The sequence below is a fragment of the Somniosus microcephalus genome, chromosome 11 (genome assembly GCF_052327205.1).
Source record: "Somniosus microcephalus isolate GS21.2 chromosome 11, FLI_Smic_1.0, whole genome shotgun sequence".
Classification (NCBI taxonomy): domain Eukaryota; kingdom Metazoa; phylum Chordata; class Chondrichthyes; order Squaliformes; family Somniosidae; genus Somniosus; species Somniosus microcephalus.
The window spans coordinates 208,912,237-208,933,539 of record NC_140997.1 but is presented as its reverse complement, the minus strand read 5'-3'; the positions used below and the strand labels follow the sequence as shown (position 1 = coordinate 208,933,539).

General features: G+C 43.1%; 1 protein-coding gene across 1 annotated transcript; it reads left to right on the top strand.

Annotated features, from left to right (window-relative positions):
* The first annotated feature begins 13,812 nt into the window (after nt 1-13,812).
* Nucleotides 13,813-19,363, top strand: dusp7 (dual specificity phosphatase 7). The gene is made up of 3 exons (XM_086001784.1): nt 13,813-14,613; nt 15,338-15,772; nt 17,453-19,363. Exons 1-3 carry the CDS (start codon nt 14,223-14,225, stop codon nt 17,758-17,760), a joined length of 1,134 nt encoding a protein of 377 aa, XP_085857910.1. The 5' UTR covers nt 13,813-14,222; the 3' UTR covers nt 17,761-19,363.
* Nucleotides 19,364-21,303: the final 1,940 nt, after the last annotated feature.

Here is a 21,303-nt window from a genome sequence, read left to right as displayed (position 1 = left end):
TTCTCTCAAATCCCCTCTAAACCTCCCGCCCTTTACCTTGAATCTATGCCCCCTAGTTATTGACCCTTCTACTAAGGGAAAAAGTTCCTCAGTATCCATCCTATCTATGCCCCTCATAATTTTGTACACCTCAATCATGTCCCCCCTCAGCCTCCTCTGCTCCAAGGAAAACAAACCCAATCTGCCCAGTCTTTCTTCATAGCTGAAGCGCTCCAGCCCTGGTAACATCCTGGTGAATCTCCTCTGCACCCTCTCCAAAGCGATCACATCCTTCCTGTAGTGTGGCGACCAGAACTGCACACAGTATTCCAGCTGTGGCCTAACCAGTGTTTTATACAGCTCCATCATAACCTCCTTGCTCTTGCCTTCATTAGCCGAGGCATAGAATATAAGTATCCCATATGCCTTTTTTACCACCTTATCCACCTGTTCCGCCGCCTTCAGGGATCTGTGTACTTGCACACCCAGATCCCTCTGCCCCTCCGTCTTGCCTAGGGTCTTACCATTCATTGTGTATTCCCTTGCCTTGTTAGTCCCCCCAAAGTGCATCACCTCGCACTTTTCCGGGTTAAATTCCATTTGCCACTGTTCCGCCCATCTGACCAACCCATCTATATCGTCCTGCAGACTGAGGCTACCCTCCTCGCTATTTACCACCCTACCAATTTTTGTATCATCCGCGAACTTACTGATCATACCTTTTACATTCATATCCAAGTCATTAATGTAGACCACAAACAGCAAGGGACCCAGCACCGATCCCTGTGGCACCCCACTGGCCACAGGCTTCCAGTCACAAAAACAACCTTTGACCATCACCCTCTGCCTTCTGCCACTAAGCCAGTTTTGTATCCAATGTGCCAAGGCACCCTGGATTCCATGGGCTCTTGCCTTCTTGACCAGTCTCCTGTGCGGGACTTTATCGAAGGCCTTACTGAAATCCATGTATACCACATCCACTGCGTTACCCTCATCCACGCACCTAGTCACCCCCTCAAAAAATTCAATCAAATTAGTCAGACATGATCTTCCCTTGACAAAGCCATGTTGACTATCCCTGATTAATCCTTGTCTCTCCAAGTGGAGACTAATTTTGTCCCTCAGAATTTTTTCCAATAATTTTCCTACCACTGATGTTAGGCTCACTGGCCTGTAGTTCCCCGGTTTTTCCCTACTTCCCTTCTTGAATAATGGTACTACATTAGCGGTTCTCCAGTCCTCTGGCACATCCCCTGTGGCCAGAGAGGTCCTGAATATATGTGTTAGAGCCCCCGCAATCTCTTCCTTTGCCTCACACAGCAGCCTGGGATACATTTCATCCGGGCCTGGGGATTTATCCATTTTTAGGCCTGCTAAAACCGCCAATACCTCCTCCCCCTCGATGTTAATATGTTCGAGCATAGCACAGTCCCCCCGCCCTATTTCTATGTCTACATCGTCCTCCTCCATAGTGAAAACAGATGCAAAAAATTCATTTAGAACCCCTCCTACATCTTCCAGCTCCACACACACATTGCCACTTTTGTCCCTAATGGGCCCTATTTTTTCCCTAGTTATCCTCTTACCCTTAATATACTTATAAAACATCTTAGGATTTTCCTTTATTTTGCTCGCCAGTGTTATTTCATTGCCCCTCCTTGATCTCCTAATTTCTTTTTTAAGTATCCCCCTGCACTTTTTGTACTCCTCTAGGGCTTCCTCCGTCTTTAGCCCTCCTTTTTTTCCTAATCCATTCTCGTATATCCCCTGACATCCAAGGTTCCCTGTGGTTTTTGGAACCACCCTTGACCTTTACGGGAACATGTTGCCATTGTATGATCTCAATCTCCCTTCTGAAAGCCTCCCATTGCTCCGATGCGGATTTTCCTACAAGTAGCTGATCCCAGTCCATTTTGGCCAGATCCTGCCTTATCCTATTAAAATCGGCCTTCCCCCAATTTAGAACCTTTATTTCCAGCCCATCCCTGTCCTTTTCCATGACCACCTTAAATCTCACCATATTATGGTCACTGTCACCAAAGTGCTCACCTACTAGCACTTTTTCCACTTGGCCGGTCACATTCCCTAGAATTAGGTCCAGTACCGCCCCCTCTCTTGTAGGACTTTCTACATGCTGGCTCAAAAAGCTCTCCTGGATGCACTTTAAGAATTCTACACCCTCTGAGCCTTTCACACTTTGACTATCCCAGTTAATATTGGGGAAGTTGAAATCCCCCATTATTATTACCCTATTATTTGCACATTTCTCTGAGATTTGCCTACATATCTGTTCCTCTATCTCCCCCTGACTGTTTGGAGGCCTATAGTACACTCCCAGCAAAGTGCTTGCCCCCTTTTTGTTTTTAAGCTCCACCCATATGGCCTCATTAGAGGAACCTGCTAATATATCATCCCTCCTTACTGCAGTAATTGACTCCTTAATTAATATTGCGACACCCCCTCCTCTTTTACCTCCCCCTCTGTCTCGCCTGAAGATTCTGTACCCCGGAATATTGAGCTGCCAGTCTTGCCCCTCCCTCAACCATGTCTCCGTGATAGCAACAATATCATACTCCCATGTGTTTATCAACACCTTCAGTTCATCCACCTTATTTGCAAGACTCCTTGCATTAAAATAGATGCTATCCAGCCTTGCCCTTATATATTTGCCCTGTCTACCAAGCTGACTTGTTTTTTTCTCTATAATTGGCAGCACATCACCCCCTATTTCAGCTCCCCTCTGTATCCCATCCCCCTGCCAAGTTAGTTTAAACCCCCCCCAACAGTGCTAGCAAACCTCCCCGCAAGGATATTTGTCCCGCTCTGGTTCAGGTGCAACCCGTCCGACTTGTACAAGTCCCACCTTTCCCAGAAGCAGGCCCAGTGATCCAGGAAACTAAAACCCTCCCTCCTACACCAACTCTTTAGCCACGCATTCATCTGCACTATCCTCCTATTCCTATACTCACTAGCACGTGGCACTGGGAGTAATCCAGAGATTACAACCTTTGAGGTCCTGCTCTTTAATCTGTTACCTAGCTCCCTAAATTCTTGATGCAGGACCTCATCCCCCTTCCTACCTATGTCGTTGGTCCCAATGTGGACCACGACCTCTGCCTGCTCACCCTCCCTCTTAAGAATGCCCTGTAGCCGCTCAGTGACATCCATGACCCTGGCCCCAGGGAGGCAACAAACCATCCTGGAGTCACGTTTGCGGCCACAGAAACGCCTAGCTGTTCCTCTTACGATAGAATCCCCTACCACTGTTGCTCTCCCACTCTTTTTCCTCCCTTCCTGAGCAGCAGAAGCATCCCTGGTGCCAGGAAGCTGGCTGTTGCTGCCTTCCCCTGGTGAGTCATCCCCCTCAACAGTATCCAACTTGGTATACCTGTTTGAAAGGGGGATGTCCGCAGGGGTTCCCTGCACTTCCTGCCTGCCTCTGTTGCTCCGCCTGATGGTCACCCACTTTCTTTCTGCCTGTGCAGCCCTACCCTGAGGCGTGAACAACTCACTAAACGTGCTATCCACGACCCTCAGCATCGCGCATGCTCCAAAATTCATCCACCCGCAGCTCGAGCGCCGCAATGCGGTCTACAAGTAGCTGCAGCTGGATGCATTTCCCGCACACATGGTCGTCAGGGACACTGGCAGCGTCCCTGACTTCCCACATGGAGCAAGAGGAGCAGAACACGGGTCTGAACTCTCCTGCCATGACTTACTCCTTTAATTAATTTAAAAATTTATTCAATACCCCAGTTACAGGTATACTCTAGGGCGCTTTATTTACCAACTGTCCCCACTACACCACAGAGACCCTAGAAATTTAACACCACAGAATTCAAGCTTGTATTGAAAAGAGAGAAATACTCACCAACCAATCACTTACCTGCTTCCTGCTGACGTCACACTTGGACTACTTTTTACCTCTCTCCCGGAACCTGGATTGGTATGCCCCAGTGCCTCTGACTGCTCCTTAAGTACCTCTCCCGCCTCGGGCTGTTCCCGCGCAGGTCTGCTGCTTCTCCGGTCTCGGGGCTGAAAGCCCCTGAAAGCCTTGTCCAGTGTTAAATCTTTCTCAGAAAGCAGCCTTTTCTGTGTTCCTTCACTTAGGAGACCGCAGACGAATTTGTCTCGAAGATAATCTGCTAGTCCTGCCCCGAATTGGCAGTGCTTTGATAGCTTTCTTAATTCGGTGAGGTAATCAGCGTTACTTTCATTCTTGTGTTGATTTCTCTTGAAGAATTTGAATCGTTCCGCTATCAGCAGCGGTGTTGGGTTTAAGTGCTCCTGTAGGGTATCAACAATTTCTTTAAAATTCTTGTCCTTTGGTTTGGCTGGAGTGATTAAGTTTCGTTACAGCCCGTATGTCTTTGCGCCTATTAGATTTAGAAGTACTGATGCTTTTTTTTCATTTTCTATTCCATTTGCGGTGCAATATACCTCCACTCTTTCCACATATGTGGTCCAATCCTCTATATCGTTATCAAAAGCATCAATATTGCCAGACTTAGGCATCCTGGAAAAAAAAATGGTGCTTCCCGCGCTTTTCTTTCTTTTCTGCAGAAAAGATATGGCGCTCCCGCGCTTCCCCGCCGCTGCCAATGACAACGCTGTTTTCCGCGGGTTTCCCTTTTTATTTATTTATTTACAGGTGGAGACTCGTTCCCGCCGGACTCTCTCTGCTAGGTCTGAACGCCAACCTGCTTGCAGCGTCGGCCGTCTCCCGAGTGCTCCCTCCCCGTCTGTTACTGCTTGCCTCCGCCTTCGCTACTTGGCCTAGCTGCAGAGCCAGCCGCTGGAGCCCCAGCCCGATGCCCAGGAAGGATTATTGCAGTACCTGCCACCAGCTCGGCTAGCTGGTGAAACCGCAGCTTTTTCTTTTTCTTGCTTTTCTTCGACTTTGGACGCCAGAGGAATCGATGTCCTTGAGGTGCTGCCGAATTGCAGGTAAGTCCGTTTCCAATTCGTCGCCACTGTTGTGTCCGTGTGTTAATAGAGACACTGAAGACAGGAGTTGGTTTCACAGATGTTTACTGAACAAAGTCTGGAGGGGAACTAACTGATACAACACAATATACAGGCTTATATAGCCCGAGTGGCCATTACCGGCATTACAGTACACAGGGGGCTCTTAAAGGCACATACACTACAGGCAGAACTTCTGCCCACTCAGCTGCATCAATGCTAACCCTGCTGAGGGTTCTGGGGTCAGCCTAGTTTAAATATCCTGGGTGAGCTCCCGGTGTTTTCAACATCTCTGATTGGAACCTTGCCCATTTAGGAGTGGGAAATGGTGTTCTGTTACCGAATGTAAATGCCTTTAGCAGCTTAAAGGCCTAGGGATCATCAAACATTTTCTTTTAAAGTGGAAGTTAAATTAATTGGACAAAATCATACAGATCTGCTGCAGGGCACAGAGATCTCGGAGCCAACAGTAGAATTGCTTTTGGCCCAAATAAGGCCGAGAAGGGAGACCTGTTTGGGACTGCGCAGCAAAGGCCCTCAAAAGGATGTGTGCACACCTAGTGGAAGGAGGTAGCCAGGATAGTTGAGTTCTAGCTCAATGACCCAATGCATGGAAACTGTTTATTGTTTTAAAAAGTTCAATGCTTTTACCAGGTCAGGCAAGATAAGAGGAGCCAAAACTTTACAAGAATTCACTGTGCTAAGCATGTCTGCAACTTGAAACCAACCCAGCCCACTGTGCGAAAGCGCTTCAAGAGCTTACCATTAATGGTCAGAGGTTGTGCAGGCCTTTTACTTCCCCAGCCTTCACCTGCAAGTGTTCCTTCACTCAAAGCCTCAAATGGTATGTATTTGTTTGGTTCATGCATTTGTTACCTCCAGCATTATAGTGTTCCTGCTGATACCTGGGTTTGACTGCATCTCATGGTATTCAGAAGGCATTCTCACTTTTTTTACTTCCTTCTTAAAGAAGACCGCCCATAACACAAGAAAGAGATTAGCCATAGATGGTGGACTCAACAACATTTGCCCTCTCGCACCATACAGGAAGAATGTGCTGGAGCTACTGGGGAAGCAGCCAATGGAGGAAGGAGAGCAGGTACCAACTGCAGATTCATCGTGACTTTCTGTTTCTGTCCCTTCTCATCCTATTGTACACTGCATTATTTGTCAGCAAATTATGAAAAGCTGGGATTGTTCTCCTTAGAGCAGAGAAGGTTAAGGTGAGATTTAATAGAGATGTTCAAAATTATGAGTGATTTTGATAGAGTAAATAAGATGAGCCTGTTTCCACTAGCAGGTGGGTCACAGATTTAAGATAATTGCCAAATGAACCAGAGGGGACATTTCTTTACGCAGTGAGTTATGATCTGGAATGCACTGTCTGAAAGGGTGGTGGAATCAGATTCAATAGTAATTTTCAAAAGGTAATTGTATAAATACTTGCAAAGGAAAAAGTTGCAGGGCTATGGGGAAAGAGTGGGGGGAGCAGGACTAATTGAATAGCACTTTCAAAGAGCCGGCACAGGCACAACAGGCCAAATGGCCTCCTTCTGTGCTTTAAGATTCTATGGTTTCAGCCTCCCAATGATTGGGGCTGCAGTACCAGATGACAACTTGCATTTTACATAGCACCTATAACGTAGAAAATTGCCTCAAGGTGCGCGGGACAAGTATCTCTCGGGGCTTCACTGATCTAATCGTTACCATTAAGTCTGCTTTCCCAGAGATCAGTGTCCATAGAGTCTGTACACAGTACTGATAGCAGAGCATGCATGCCCTCCTGCAAGCCACCTCCGGTGCCTGTTCATATGGCATGAAGGAGGCGGCGGGTGAGGCTGCTCATAAAGCAGCACGAGAGGTGTAGCCAGCAGAAAGTCCAGCACTTAGCTGCTGTGAGACAAGGGCCACCTCAATTACAAGAGGCTCATAGTAGAATGCAGCAGCCAGCCATTGCATGCACTCCTGCCACTTCGATAGCACCTAGGAGAAGCACAAGATGAGGTTGCGTTCACTCTTAACACGCTTTCATGGAAGCACAGTGGAAAGAAACACAAGGCACACACGTTGTATGGGTTTTCATTGAATTTATGGCTGTGCTATGGTTAGTGTGTGTGCAGACATTATTTTTGGCAAGGTTTGGAACTGTCTTTGATGAGGTGGCATAAATGGGAACTGTGTGAGTTGATGCACACAGAGAAGTGTTTATATGTGAAAACATTTTTGTGGTGGGAAGAGAGATGTAGACAGGACTGTTAATGAGTGGTCAAATGTGGTAGTCAAGAGAAGGTTTCCTGTAGCAGATTGACACTGGCAACAGGTTGTCCTCCACAGCCATTTCAGGATGCTGTTACTCATCTGGCAGACCTCACCCACTCTCCTGCTGCCCAAGGATACCTTGCTTTTATGAGGTATCCCTAATTGCAGGACAGCACCATGAGCCCTGAGATTTTCTCTGGACTATATTGCAGAGCATTCCCGCCCCCCCCCCCGGCCATTGCAGGCAACTGAAGCACACCTTCCAACTGTGCTCTAAAATGACTGGTGGAAAAATGCACCTTGACGGAGCATTGTTCTGCTGGTGTTCTGGGAAAGCATCCAGCTATCATCAGCCATGGCTGCAGACGGTATCCGTGATCTCCCAGGAGTCACACAAAGAATGCCTGTAAGGTGGGCTTCCTCGCAATGAAGGTTTTTTTAAAATTCATTCATAGGATGTGGGTGTCTCTGGCAAGGCCAGCATTTATTGCCCATCCCTAATTGCCTTTGACTACCGCCATTTCATGGACAGTTAAGAGTCAACCACACTGCTGTAGGTCTGGAGTCACATATAGGCCAGACCGGGTAAGGACGGCAGATTTCCTTCCCTAAAGGACATTAGTGAACTAGATGAGCTTTTATGACAATTTGGTAGTTTCATGGTCACCATTACTAGCTTTTTATTCCAGATTTATTTACCGAACTGAATTTAAAGTCCCCAGCTGCTGTGGTGGGATTTGAACTCATGTCTCCGGATCATTAGTCCAGGCATCTGCATTACTAGCCCAGTAACATTACCACTATGCTACCGCACCCTGTTTAAAAAAAATTGTTTATGGGATGTGGGCGTCTCTGGCAAGGCCAGCATTTATTGGCCATCCCTAATTGCCCTTGAGAAGGCGATGGTGTGCCGCCTTCTTGAACCGCTGCAGTCCATGTGGTGAAGGTACTCCCACAGTGTTGTTAGGTAGGGATGCATCATGCAGTGTTGCTTGTCACAAACGAGCTACGTTAAGAGAGAGCAATAATTTCTTGTTGATATATGTGATGGCATTGATCAGTGGAGCATGTGCGGTCACAAGTGCAATCTTAGTCACCGCTTCCTTGTACTGCCTGATTTTGGATGGAATCATGGAGAAAAATACAGCCCATCATATCTAAGTGCAAAGAAGCAAATTGTGTGAAGCCGCAGCGAAAGAACTTAATTGTATCTAGATCAAACGAAATTTTAAGAAAAAGGACTGAACTATTACTGTGTTTACTCAGTGGCCAAATCTGGGACATTTGAGAAACGTTTTGGTTGCAAGACCTTTATTTTCCAGATTTGTGTCCAAATATTGTCTTTCAGCTTTGCTTGGGAGCCCAAGATGACTTTTTAAAGGCTACTGCATCACATCTAACCTTCATTCCATCTATTTCATTTTTACCTCCTTTCCACAGTAATGTTAAAGTGAAACTCCACCTTTTAGTGTCATCCTATCCTATCATTCCTTTTATACTGATACTAAATCAGATTTATAACCCATGGTTTAGATATGCACAGGGTACTTGTTTCTGGGTAGATAGGTTGAAATCATGCTACCCTTTATGGATTTGGTTATCAAAAGGAATTTACCATCAATTTTCATTTTGTCAGGCCATTACCTAGATAAGAGTTGAACCCCAGATAATCTGTTAATTACATAAGAGGGGAGGATAATTTTTAATAATCAAAATATATTTGAGGAGATTATCAAAATGTTTTCTTTTTATTTGTGTACCAGCCAACACTTTCACATGTAAAATTAATGTGACTAAGGTTAGCATCAACATTCTGTAGCTTATTGTTCTGTTGCAGCATGGTAACTTAGTCAGCACTGCATACCTTTGCAAAATATTACAAGGACTATACTGAGAGGCCAATAGTAAGGTTTATCTCTACTGAAATAATTGAATCTATTCTTTTCTCCCTAATTCAGACATCCACAACAGACTCTCATACTATAAATTTCCCTGTTATAGTTAACCCTTTTTGAGGTATGTGGAGTAATACCAACCTAATCAGGTGACACTGTAGTACTGTGCATCTACAAAGTTTGATTTTTTACAACATTGAAAAGTTTCTGTAAAGTAGGGTCTGGTCTGAATACATAATATACTGATTCTTCCCTTTAAGGATAGAGGGGGAATTTAATTTGGCTTCATTAAGAAGACTGCTGCATGTGTTAGGTGAGTGGGGGGGAGGTGGTTGTTACATAGACTTGGACTGTAAGGATTGCCATAGGGAGACCCCGGTCATGTTTTTTAAATATTGCTCTGATACGTTACATGAAGAAATTCCTTTAAAGATCATTCTGATAACAAGCATTTTCGTTACAGGTTTGATTTAATGTTTGGGAGAGTTGGATTGCCATTTGGAGTATGGATATAATTACAAAACCTCAATGCTAATCCTTCACTGAATTTAGTTATTTCCTATACACTGAGGTCTTAAATATAGTATCCCAGTTGAGGTCTTGCAAAATATATCAGTCTTTACAGTAGAGGACACTAAGAATATCCCAACACTGGATAAGCAGGGGGCTATAGGGGGGGAGGAGATAAACACGATCAAAATCACTAAGGAAGTGGTACTCGGTAAAATAATGGGACTCAAGACGGATAAATCACCTGGACCTGATGGCTTACATCCTAGGGTCTTGAGGGAAGTGGCGGTAGGGATTGTGGATGCATTGGTAATAATCTTCCAAAACTCCCTGGACTCAGCAAAGGTCCCGGCAGACTGGAAAACTGCTAATGTAACACCCTTATTTAAAAAGGGCAGTAGACAGAAGGCTGGAAACTATAGACCGGTTAGCCTAACATCTGTGGTAGGTAAAATTTTGGAGTCCATTATTAAGGAGACAGTAACAGGACATTTGGATAATCATAATTTAATAGGACAAAGTCAGCATGGTTTTATGAAGGGGAAGTCATGTTTGACAAATTTGCTGGAGTTCTTTGAGGAAGTAACATATAGGGTGGATAAAGGTGAACCAGTGGACGTAGTGTATTTAGACTTCCAAAAGGTATTTGACAAGGTGCCACACAAAAGATTATTGCTTAAGATAAAAAATCACGGGATTGGGGGTAATATTCTGGCATGGATAGAGGATTGGCTATCTAACAGAAGGCAGAGAGTTGGGATAAATGGTTCATTCTCAGACTGGCAATCAGTAACCAGTGGTGTTCCGCAGGGGTCAGTGCTGGGTCCCCAACTCTTCACAATCTATATTAACGATTTGGAGGAGGGGACCGAGTGTAACATATCAAAGTTTGCAGATGATACTAAGATGGGAGGGAAAGTAGTGAGTGAGGAGGACATAAAAAACCTGCAAAGGGACATAGACAGGCTAAGTAAGTGGGCAGAGATTTGGCAGATGGAATACAATACTGGAAAGTGTCAGGTTATGCACTTTGGCAGGAAAAATCGTAGAGCAAGTTATTATCTTAATGGCAAGAAACTGGAAAGTACTGAAGTACAAAGGGATCTGGGGGTCCTGGTGCACGAAACTCAAAAGATTAGTATGCAGGTGCAGCAAGTGATTAAGAAGGCCAATGGAATGTTGGCTTTCATTGCTAGGGGGATAGAATATAAAAATAGGGAGGTATTGCTTCAGTTGCATAAGGTATTGGTGAGACCGCACCTGGAATACTACATACAGTTTTGGTGTCCATACTTAAGAAAAGACATACTTGCTCTCGAGTCAGTACAAAGAAGGTTCACTTGGTTAATCCCGGGGATGAGGGGATGGACATATGAGGAGAGGTTGAGTAGATTGGGACTCTACTCATTGGAGTTCAGAAGAATGAGAGGCGATCTTATTGAAACATATAAGATTGTGAAGGGGTTGGATCATGTGGATGCGGGGAGGATGTTCCCGATGATGGGTGAAACTAGAACTAGGGGGCATAGTCTTAGAATAAGGGGCTGCTCTTTCAAAACTGAGATGAGGAGGAACTACTTCACTCAGAGGGTGGTAGGTCCATGGAATATGCTGCCCCAAAAAGCTGTCGAAGCTACATCATTACATAAATTTAAAACAGAAATAGACAGTTTCCTAGAAGAAAAGGGAATTAAGGGTTACGGGGAGCGGGCAGGAATTTGGACATGAGTCTCGGTTCGGATCGGTCATGGCCCTGTGGGTAACTGAGCGGGCCCAGGGGCTGTGTAGCCTGATCCTGCTCCTGTTTCGTGTGTCTAATTCTGTTAGATTCAGGAGATAGTCCTGTGATAGTGGATTGGCGGTTAGGATCAGATCAGCCATGATCTTATTGAATGGCGGAGCAGGCTTGAGGGGCCGATTGGCCTACTCCTGCTCCTATTTCTTATGTTCTTATAAACCACACCCTCATGATATTGCTGATTATTGCATAATATCTGAGGCCATGCTGAAGAAGGCACACCAGCACCTCTACCCTCTACGGTGCCTGAGGAAATGCGGCATAAGCACACAGTGGTTTGTGAACTTTTACCGCAGCACCATAGAGAGCGTCCTGACGGGTGGTGTCAATGTGTGGTATGGTAACACCACTGCACAGGACAGGAAAGCCATCCAGAGGGTCGTGAGGACGGCAGAAAAGATCATCGGGAGTGCACTTCCGTCCATCGAGGAGATCTTCCAGACCAGGTGCCGGAACAATGCCCGCTCCATCATCCAGGACCCCAATCACCCTGGGCAGGAACTGTTCTCCCTCCTGTGGTCCGGCCGTCGGTACCGCAGCATCCGAACCAGGACCAGCAGGTTCAAGAACAGTTTCTACCCACAGGCAGTGCGTCTACTGAACTGCTAACCGCACTGCCCCACATATCATAGTCACATTCTCCCTCCCACCCTGGAACTGTATATCACATGAACCGTGAGCGCACAAGAACATTCTTGATCACTGGACTGTGTGCACATAGGACCCTTGTACCTCAACCTTAACTTATAACTTATATAACTTATAACTCATTTGTACATTGCACACTGCATTTTAACATATACTTATTTATTATACTTATACTACCATATACTTATATTATATTACTATTACTTCCAGTGGTAATAGAGGCTTTTTGCATTATTCATCATATCCTGTAACTTGGACTGTCATTGCTATACTTATTTGCTTATTGTTTCTATATTTATACTTGTTTTTACTTTTGCTTTTTATATTTATACTTATTGTGGGAGTGAGTGGGGAGTAAGCATTTCATTGTACCAGTTACATATGGCAATAAAATAATCTTGAATTATTATCTGTTGAAACAGAAGCACTTGCCTAATAAGAAGCCTGGCTGTGCACAAATTATGTGATAACTGAATATCCAGCCCAGTTGTGATCCGTTCTGACTTTTGGGGATTTACATTAGGTAATACTTTATTTGACTTTAAACTGTAATGCACCATGAATTTACATTTACAATTTTGATGTCTGACTGCTGCAGTTACTTGCTTCACAACATCACAGTATTTAGAATGTTTTCAACAACCCACAAGTGACATTTAACTTAAAATATCTTGATAATGAGATTAAAACAGAAGCAATATTTTCCAACGGACAGTGTAGCTGTGGAGCATTCTCACTACCAATCTAAAATGTTGGGCATTGCAGCGAATGACCTGCAATGAGGCAGATGGTATGTAGGCTTTCAGAAATTTTAGTTTTCACGAGGTCTGAGTTGCTTTTTAATGACTTTTAAAATATATGGGGCATATTATTTCGGCGAAATCAGAATTTTGACTTCTTTCCGCGACAAATCCCAAATTCAAGTATGAGAACCTTTAAACTGCTTCCCAGTATCTCGAGCATAAGCTGGGGTGATTGTCAGCAGTTGGGAAGTATATAGCAATTATAAGTAGGTTATCCCGTTTAAAAGAATGAAACAAGAAGGTTGCACTTCAGTAACCTGACTAAAGATAGAAGTTGTTAATCCTGTTATGGATGGTGTTTCAGATTTTTTTTAACAGGAAATCGCATTATAACCATCCGTTGCAGGAAACCGTTTCGAAAACTCCCTGGAATCGGGCCAAAACAAGTTGTGTAGTGACACCAGTTCCTTGCGCGGGATCATATTTAGATACTGTATTAAATGTATTTACTTTGCACATCTGCTCTTGGGGCTGCAAACATTGTTGTGCGCCTGTACCATTAAAACTCCGCCTACTGATTCACTCTTTTACCCTAAGATGAAATGTCAGAGGAACCCTTAGGCATTTTATTTTTTTTAAGTTACTGTGTGATGTGCATAATTAATCAATGGTTTTATTCTTAAGATTTGTTACTGTATATACACGGCGTGATTGATGTCCCCTTCTTGTATTTTCATTAATAAGACTGCACGGGCCAGTTACTCATTGACTCGCACCAACCCCGCGCTTTCTCAACCCAAACAAGGAGATACAGCAGGGCCGCTGCCATGGAAACGTGACGTCGGTGGCTTCTCATTCGTCCGCGGCCTTTTGCTACACGCTTGTAAATCAGTGTGACAATGGGGGGTGGCGCGACCGCCCCTGTTTCGCGCTGATTGGCCGGTTCCACGAGCGGCGGCGCTGTCGATTGGTGGACGGGCTGACGTGCAACGTCGGCCCCGGCCCGAGGGCAGCTTCCCGCGGGCCGTCAATCAGGGCGCGTCACGGGGCTGCGCTGCCTTAACTCGGTGTGCTGAGAGCCTGAGAGGAGAGAGCATTAACACACGGGGAGGGCAATCGGTGCAACTGAACCTCAGTCCTTTAGTATTAGCGCTAGATGCACAGGAGATGGTAAATGAAGACCAGCAAGATAGGACAAATAGTTTCCACTGGAAGCACTGCTGCTGATAATCTCTCCGCTACATTTTACAGAGCAATTGTTTCATTTCGCCAGTCTTCGGAGCAACATTTTTAAGCTCCTCTTTAAAAGAGCACATTGCATTGGACTTGGTGCCTTTTTTGGGGGGAGGGTTTTTTTTTGGGGGGGAACGCTACAGTTCAGCGGAAGACATTAGCCCGTCGGCGATCCCTTAAAAGGTTTTCCTCATGAAAAATCAGCTTTTTTGTACTACCTCGGCCATGGCGATGAACAAGAGTGTCGATTGGCTCCAAGAGCAACTGGAATCCGGGGACGCGAGCCTGCTGCTGCTCGACTGCCGATCTCACGAGCTGTACGAGTCCTCGCACATCGAGTCGGCCATCAATGTGGTCATCCCCGGGCTGATGTTCAGGCGGCTGAAGAAGGGCAACCTGCCCATCAAGTCGCTCATCCCCAACAACGAGGATAAGGAGAAATTCGTCAAACGGTGCAAGACCGACACCGTCATTCTGTACGACGAGTGCACGATCGAGTGGCACGAAAATGGAGCGAGTTCAGTCCTGGGGTTGTTGCTACAGAAATTGAGGGACGACGGCTGTAAGGCTTATTACCTGGAGGGTGAGACGAGAAACTTTTTTTCTTTCAGATTCGTAACCAAAAAAATCTTTTCGCTACAGGAACGAACCCTTCAGATGAACTTTCTGATTGGAAGGATATTACTTCCAGTGTCATTTATCCCCAATAAGATCAGATGTCTTTTAAACCAACTTTTCCTCAAGCAGGCTGTGCTGCTGTTTTAATTCAAGGTTGAGCTGTAATAATCCATAGTGCTCCGATCAACTTTACTCAGGAACTGAGTGAAAAGTCAGCCTGATTCCATGTGGGCTTTCTTTTATTTTGGTTTGGTTTTGGATGCAATGACCTGTTGGGTAGTGAAACTTTTTTTTAAATCGCATTTGCGCCAGTTTTTGTGCTTCCGACGTGTCTTCAAACTTTGAAAATTGTTTTACGAGTCCTTTTTTTAAAAAAAAGTTAAGTGTTCCAATGCGAATACAAGGTCCCAGTGATATTGGGGGAAGAGAAACAAATCTTTCCACCAAAATTCCAAAATGGCTCCGCCATGTTGTCTTGCTTGAGTAAAGTCAGTGTTTTCATGAATGAAGACTTATTTTGATTTTTTTGAATCAGTAGCTGGGGTGGGAGTTGCCATTAAATGGCTAAGTATAGGTTATATCATTGTAACCTTTATGATTTAGGAATGTTCACTGTGTAAAAGGATGCTCTGAAATGTCAACAGTGCAGTGCTTCTATTTACAACTTCTCTCGTGTCTCTCGCACACAGGGGGCTTTAATAAGTTTCAGACCGAATACCTGGAGCACTGCGAAACCAACTTGGATTGCTCTTGCCCCAGCAGTTCGCCTCCCGTGTCGGTGCTGGGTCTGGGAGGACTTCGAATAAGTTCCGACTGTTCTGATGGAGAGTCCGATGCCGATCGAGAGCCCAACAGCGCGACCGAGTCTGAAGGGAGTCCCCTGCCAAACAACCAGCCGGCTTTCCCTGTCCAAATTCTGCCATACTTGTACCTGGGCTGTGCCAAAGATTCGACCAACCTGGATGTCCTGGGGAAGTATGGCATCAGATATATCCTGAATGTAACCCCTAATCTTCCCAACATGTTTGAAAATGACGGGCAGTTTAAGTACAAGCAGATTCCAATTTCAGACCATTGGAGTCAGAATCTTTCTCAGTTCTTTCCAGAAGCTATTTCTTTCATAGGTAAGCTTTTCTTTTTTTTAAAGGTTTCCCATTCATAGTAACATTTTGTGTGATCAGAGAAGCTGATTTAATCTGTTCTGGAGCTCCTCTGCCACACTTCAAAGTTGTTCTGGATGCATGGCATGTGTGTATTTGTTTATATACCTAATATGCCTATGTTGCTATTGTCCTCACTATCTGCACATTACTTCTAAATGATGATATTTTGTAAGAGATAATTAATTGGTTGAGGCAAGTGATTTTAGTATGGTGTGTCATCCTGAACACCTAAATTTACTGCTTGAGTAATATAATTTTGCATTTAAAAAAGTACTGGAGGCAGTGGAAAATGCTAGTTTCTGAACAAACCTGAGCATTAAATCAGTTTCCTATTTATTTCCTATTTAACAATCTGCTAATCACTAATCAATATTATTTGATCTATTATTTGTTTTAACTATTAACTGTTCTTAATGCAGTTAAACATAAACATAAAATGAGTTTGACAGTCCAAAAGGAGCCATATTATATTTGTTTGAATGTGTTGGTGAACTTGTTACATGTGATAATTTATACTTATAATTATAATACACAGACTGGCATATTACCATTTTAATTTTAATTGCAGCACTCTTTTTATTGTTGTCTTAATGAGATGACAATTTATTTCAAGATATTAAACACCGGCCAAATCTGAGGAAATTTCAGTAAACTAGTAAGGAAGGGAACCTTCACCTTTTTGTTCAAAGAATACCTGAAACTGTTACATTACTCTAGACGGCCATGCTGATGTCTTGTAAGATGATGAATCCCTTCTTGAACCTAAAATGGCCCAATTGAAATAGACTGGTATGGAACCTTTCTTGTCCACACTCCCACTCCCACCTCTTGGTCGAGCAGGTTTACCTGACTCACTTCTAGTGGCTTTAGTTGCATAAGCACATGCAAGTTTATTTGATCCATTTGCAGTACCTGGGATACAACATTGATTAAAAATAATAATGCATCTCTTATGGTTTAAAAATACAATTTTTATTCCTATCTAGATAATGTACTTCATCCACATTGCTTAAAAGCCAGGCACTATTTTGCATTTTACCCACTTACTTAATGACCCCAGGTGGCCATAGCAATTTTTCCCTTTCCCTTCCCCCCCCCTCCCTTTACTACCCCTCCCCACCATGCTAGTTTGCAGATCTACACTCCTACTTTTAGGAATTATTTGGGGGAAGAAAGACCAATTGCTGTAGTGCCTCTGTAATTGAGACAACTATTGCAGAATTATTTAGTACACTGAATTGCATAAATACAAACCTTGAAAGCTTGAAGCTGAAATCTTTATGTTCAAATTTGAACACACCTACAGCTTGCATGCTTGAGCTGCTCCCACTTGTACAGTGGTGGGGGCAGTAAACTGCTTTGTTTAGTCTTCATTGAGACTAGTCCAACAAATAGTTTTTAAATTGTTGCTGGGATTTCCTAAATGTTGACCAACTGCTAGTTATGGTGTTCAGTAGCAATACTAACATTCAGTGAATATATTTGTTTTAATTGCTGGAAATAACTAGAACATTTCTCGATCTAAATTATGCACCACCTTGGTTACACAATGTGGAAAAGTTTTTTGTATATAGGATACATGATTTTAGCTAGAATCACTGTCGTTATAATTAACATTTTTATATATTTATTTTGGGACAGATGAAGCCAGATCCAAGAAGTGTGGCATCCTAGTTCACTGCTTAGCTGGGATTAGCCGGTCAGTCACTGTGACTGTTGCATATCTCATGCAGAAATTGAACCTTTCCCTGAATGACGCTTATGATTTTGTAAAAAGGAAAAAGTCCAACATCTCTCCGAACTTCAACTTCATGGGGCAGCTTTTAGACTTTGAAAGAACTCTGGGACTTACCAGTCCTTGTGACAACAGGGCACCTAAAGAACAGCTGTATTTCACCACTCCTACCAATCACAACGTTTTCCAGCTGGAATCTCTTGAGTCAACATGAAGAAAGGAACACATGCAAATCTTTATCCTAACCGTTTGAAAAGCTTGCTATCAGGTGATCTTGGGGGAAAACTGGTCTGACCAGGTTGATGTATCTGATCACTGCTTGGAGAGCGTGCTTGCTATCTCGTATCGCCCTGATAATAGTAATCAGGAAATAAACTGACGTTGACCGAAGAGTGGGTTTTCAGCCTCAAAAGGTATTAAAGTTTTGGGGAAGAATGGTTTTCAGAGCGCAGTTATCTTCTGTGACAACTGATTTCGTTAAGCACAAAGATTGGCAATGAAACCCACTACAAGTCTGTTAGCTAAATGTGATGAAAAGATTTAGGCACTTGGACATCTCCAGGAAGGTGCCATCCCAGTACTCTCCTGTTTTGCATTTTGAGGTAGTTTTACTCTACAAAATGTAGGGTTTCTGTTTTTTCCTCTAATAACCAGACTGTTGTACAAACAGTTATTGTTCAATCACATTTTTCTGATTGTTTTTTATGTTATTTGTTGACCTAATGCAGTTTGCACAGTTGTGAAGCCTTTGAGTCATGGCACTTCACTGGTACTCCACAGAGAGAATGGACACTTCATTGTAGTAGGCATCTGACAAATGTGAATGGAGCAGACCTGGATGTTACTTGTACCTGGATCGTGCTTTGAGATTTTGTAGGAGAGTTAGCACTGCAAGGAGATAGTTGTTTAATTTGTTTCCCTAAATGTTTAAGCTGAAGAAGATGGACTTTTTGAAGTCTTAAGCCAATTTCTTTACAGCATGCTTGAGGTTTCCCTAGCTGTGTGCAGTCAACAGGCTATGATTAATGTCAAACAGCTGGGGTAAATCGGATCCAGGTCAGTCTGTCAGTGGGAAGTAATTGTAGATGCCAGCACTTATCTCGCATACTACATACTGAACTTTTTTTTTACTGTTGCTGCTACTCTGAGGTCCCAGACAAAATTGAAATAGAAACCTTATTGAGCTGCAAATAACAGAAACCAAGGTTACTACAGTGTTACACTTGGGTGGAAAATTTTCTAAGGCTTCAGCTTTGGCTGACCTTGTAACCTATTTCAACATTTTTTTGTAGTATGTTCTCTTTTAATGTATTGAAAATCCACTGAGATGCTTGGTATTAAAAATGACTTTGACATGTAATTTGTATTGATGACCGAAGCTTTTGGGTCCAAATTTCTGCAATATTTTGTGCATTCTGTTTCCCTTTTTTTTTAAAGTCCAATTTTCATAGCCTTTTTTGTGGAGGAATGTTAATGTGACCGTGTAAGATACCAAGAAAAGGTTTTAACAGTTACAAGAACACAGGCATTATTTGGGGGAGGGGGAATCGGTTCATTGCAAAATGGATCATTTTGCATTTTACCTCACTGCGGACTTTCAGGGATTATGGAACTGCATCAGTTATCGTGTTACAGCTGAGTGGATTTGTAAAGCTTTTGTGCTGTACATGGTTGAGATGCATACATGTTTCAATGAGCTTGGTAGAGGGTAGTTTTTGCTTTCTGATTATGAAGGAAAAACTCTATATTGTATAGTATTCTGAACCAATACAACACATGTTTATACTGCAAATAAATATTGAATTATTTTTTCTTTAGATACTGTGTCACCATTTCTGTGTCCACTTCATTTTTTTAAATTTGTTCCTGGGATGTGAGCGACATTGGTACGGCAATATTTATTGCACCTCCTTATTTGCCTTGAGGGCATGAAGAGCCAACCGCATAGCGTGGGAGTGGCGTTACGTAGACCAGACCACGTAGAGGTGTCACGTTCCCTTCCCTGTGAACCAGTTGGTTTTTTAGTCATTCACTGGAATTCAGTTTCAGAATTCGGTACCATAACCACTAGACTACTTGCTAGCCTTTGATTTAACGACTCTCTTTTCTGGTAGTTCCTGTTTTTTTTTTGTCCTTTCCTGTCTCTTGTTCTCTAGTTAATGTACTTTACTAAATTTTCTCATCAAGATTTCCTCTTTTTGTTTCCTCTGACTAATGCACTGTTTAACAGTACTTGGTGTTAGCCAATTGAAAAATGGCAGCTATCTCTTTTGGGGAGGGGTAGTTGAAATTGAATAATCTTGTCAATGGTAGTGTTGTACCCCAATTGTAGTTGTACTTGGCTTGTTTTGGCAATTGCACGCCACTACAGTTTTGCTTGTAGTCAACTGGGCATTAGATGAAGTATATTGTAGTTGTTAAGCACCCATCTTTTTTGAAGGGCCAGAAATGTCTAAGTTGAAACCTATCCCATTCTACCTGGGGGTACCTCTCTTTAGTTGACAGCTGTGATTTCTGTCAATGAATTTGGCCTCCGTGATGTCTCTAATTTCACCCCCTCCTTTGGCTGAATGAGGAGACAGGAAGATAGAATTGAGGATAAAGAATGAATGTCAAATATTTGGGTAACCAACGTATCTTGGATCTATACACTTTTAAAAAGCTCTGATTACCCTGCTATAAATTATACAGTATATGTAACCTTTTTGTGAACCAGTTGATTTTCACTTTTGTTACATATGAACCTGTTGAATTGATGTGCACTAATTTTGCTGTCACTCTTTGAAATTATATTTAAATGTGAGTTTAAATTTAGTATTTGCATATGCACTGCCAAGGGTACAGTGGTTATCTTATTACAAGGGAACTGTTAACATGGCAACAAAGGTACTGAAAAAGAAGAGTCCCCATTAACGTCAAATTAAAGTGGACAACATTAAGTCTATTTCCTCAGCAATGTGAAATGTCCAGTTCCTTATACCTCCTAGCATGAGAGTTCTTGGTTCTCTAACTTCCATCAGGTGATTACTTATTACATTTTAAAACTTTTTAGATTTTTTTTTAAACAAGTTGTGGCCTCACCTAATCTGAGCTAAGTCCAGCTGTCCATGTCCTGACTATTGAAGGGTTTTCCCTTATCAGACAAGTTTCTCTGCCAAAGCACTTCAGTGGATAACGGCAAGACCAGTATTTTAATACGGATGCTCTGTCATCATGGAGTTTGGTTGTTTGACTTCATGTCCCATATCATTTGCTTAAGCATGCAATATATGAATTTTCCAAAAATGCTAAGCATTCCTGCCCTCTGAAAGATTGTGGTTGCACTGAACTAGCTATAGTGTAGTTCCATTTTTGTTAAAATTTTCCTATCCATGACCTAAGGGAGTTGAACTGAATTTTAATATAGTATTGTAAATAGGTTAAAGTAGACTTATATTTTGTTGAGCACCACAATTAGGATATCAGTTGTGATATATTTTGGTTATAATATCCAGAGCTGACGTTATGTGAATGGAGGCTCAGAGACGTGGAGCAGCACGATTGTTGCGGCCCATAAGTAGGAGGAGATGGGCAGCATTATGACTACTGCTAGGTTAGAGCAATAACAATACCGCCCCCACACCCACCCCCCCCCCCCCCGCAAAAAAAAAAACCAGGATGTAACTAATTATTTTTGCAATACTAAATGAGCTAACTATTAAAGCTAAATCTGTCATTTAAAAAAAAAAGAACATGAAAGTGTAACCTACAACTTTTT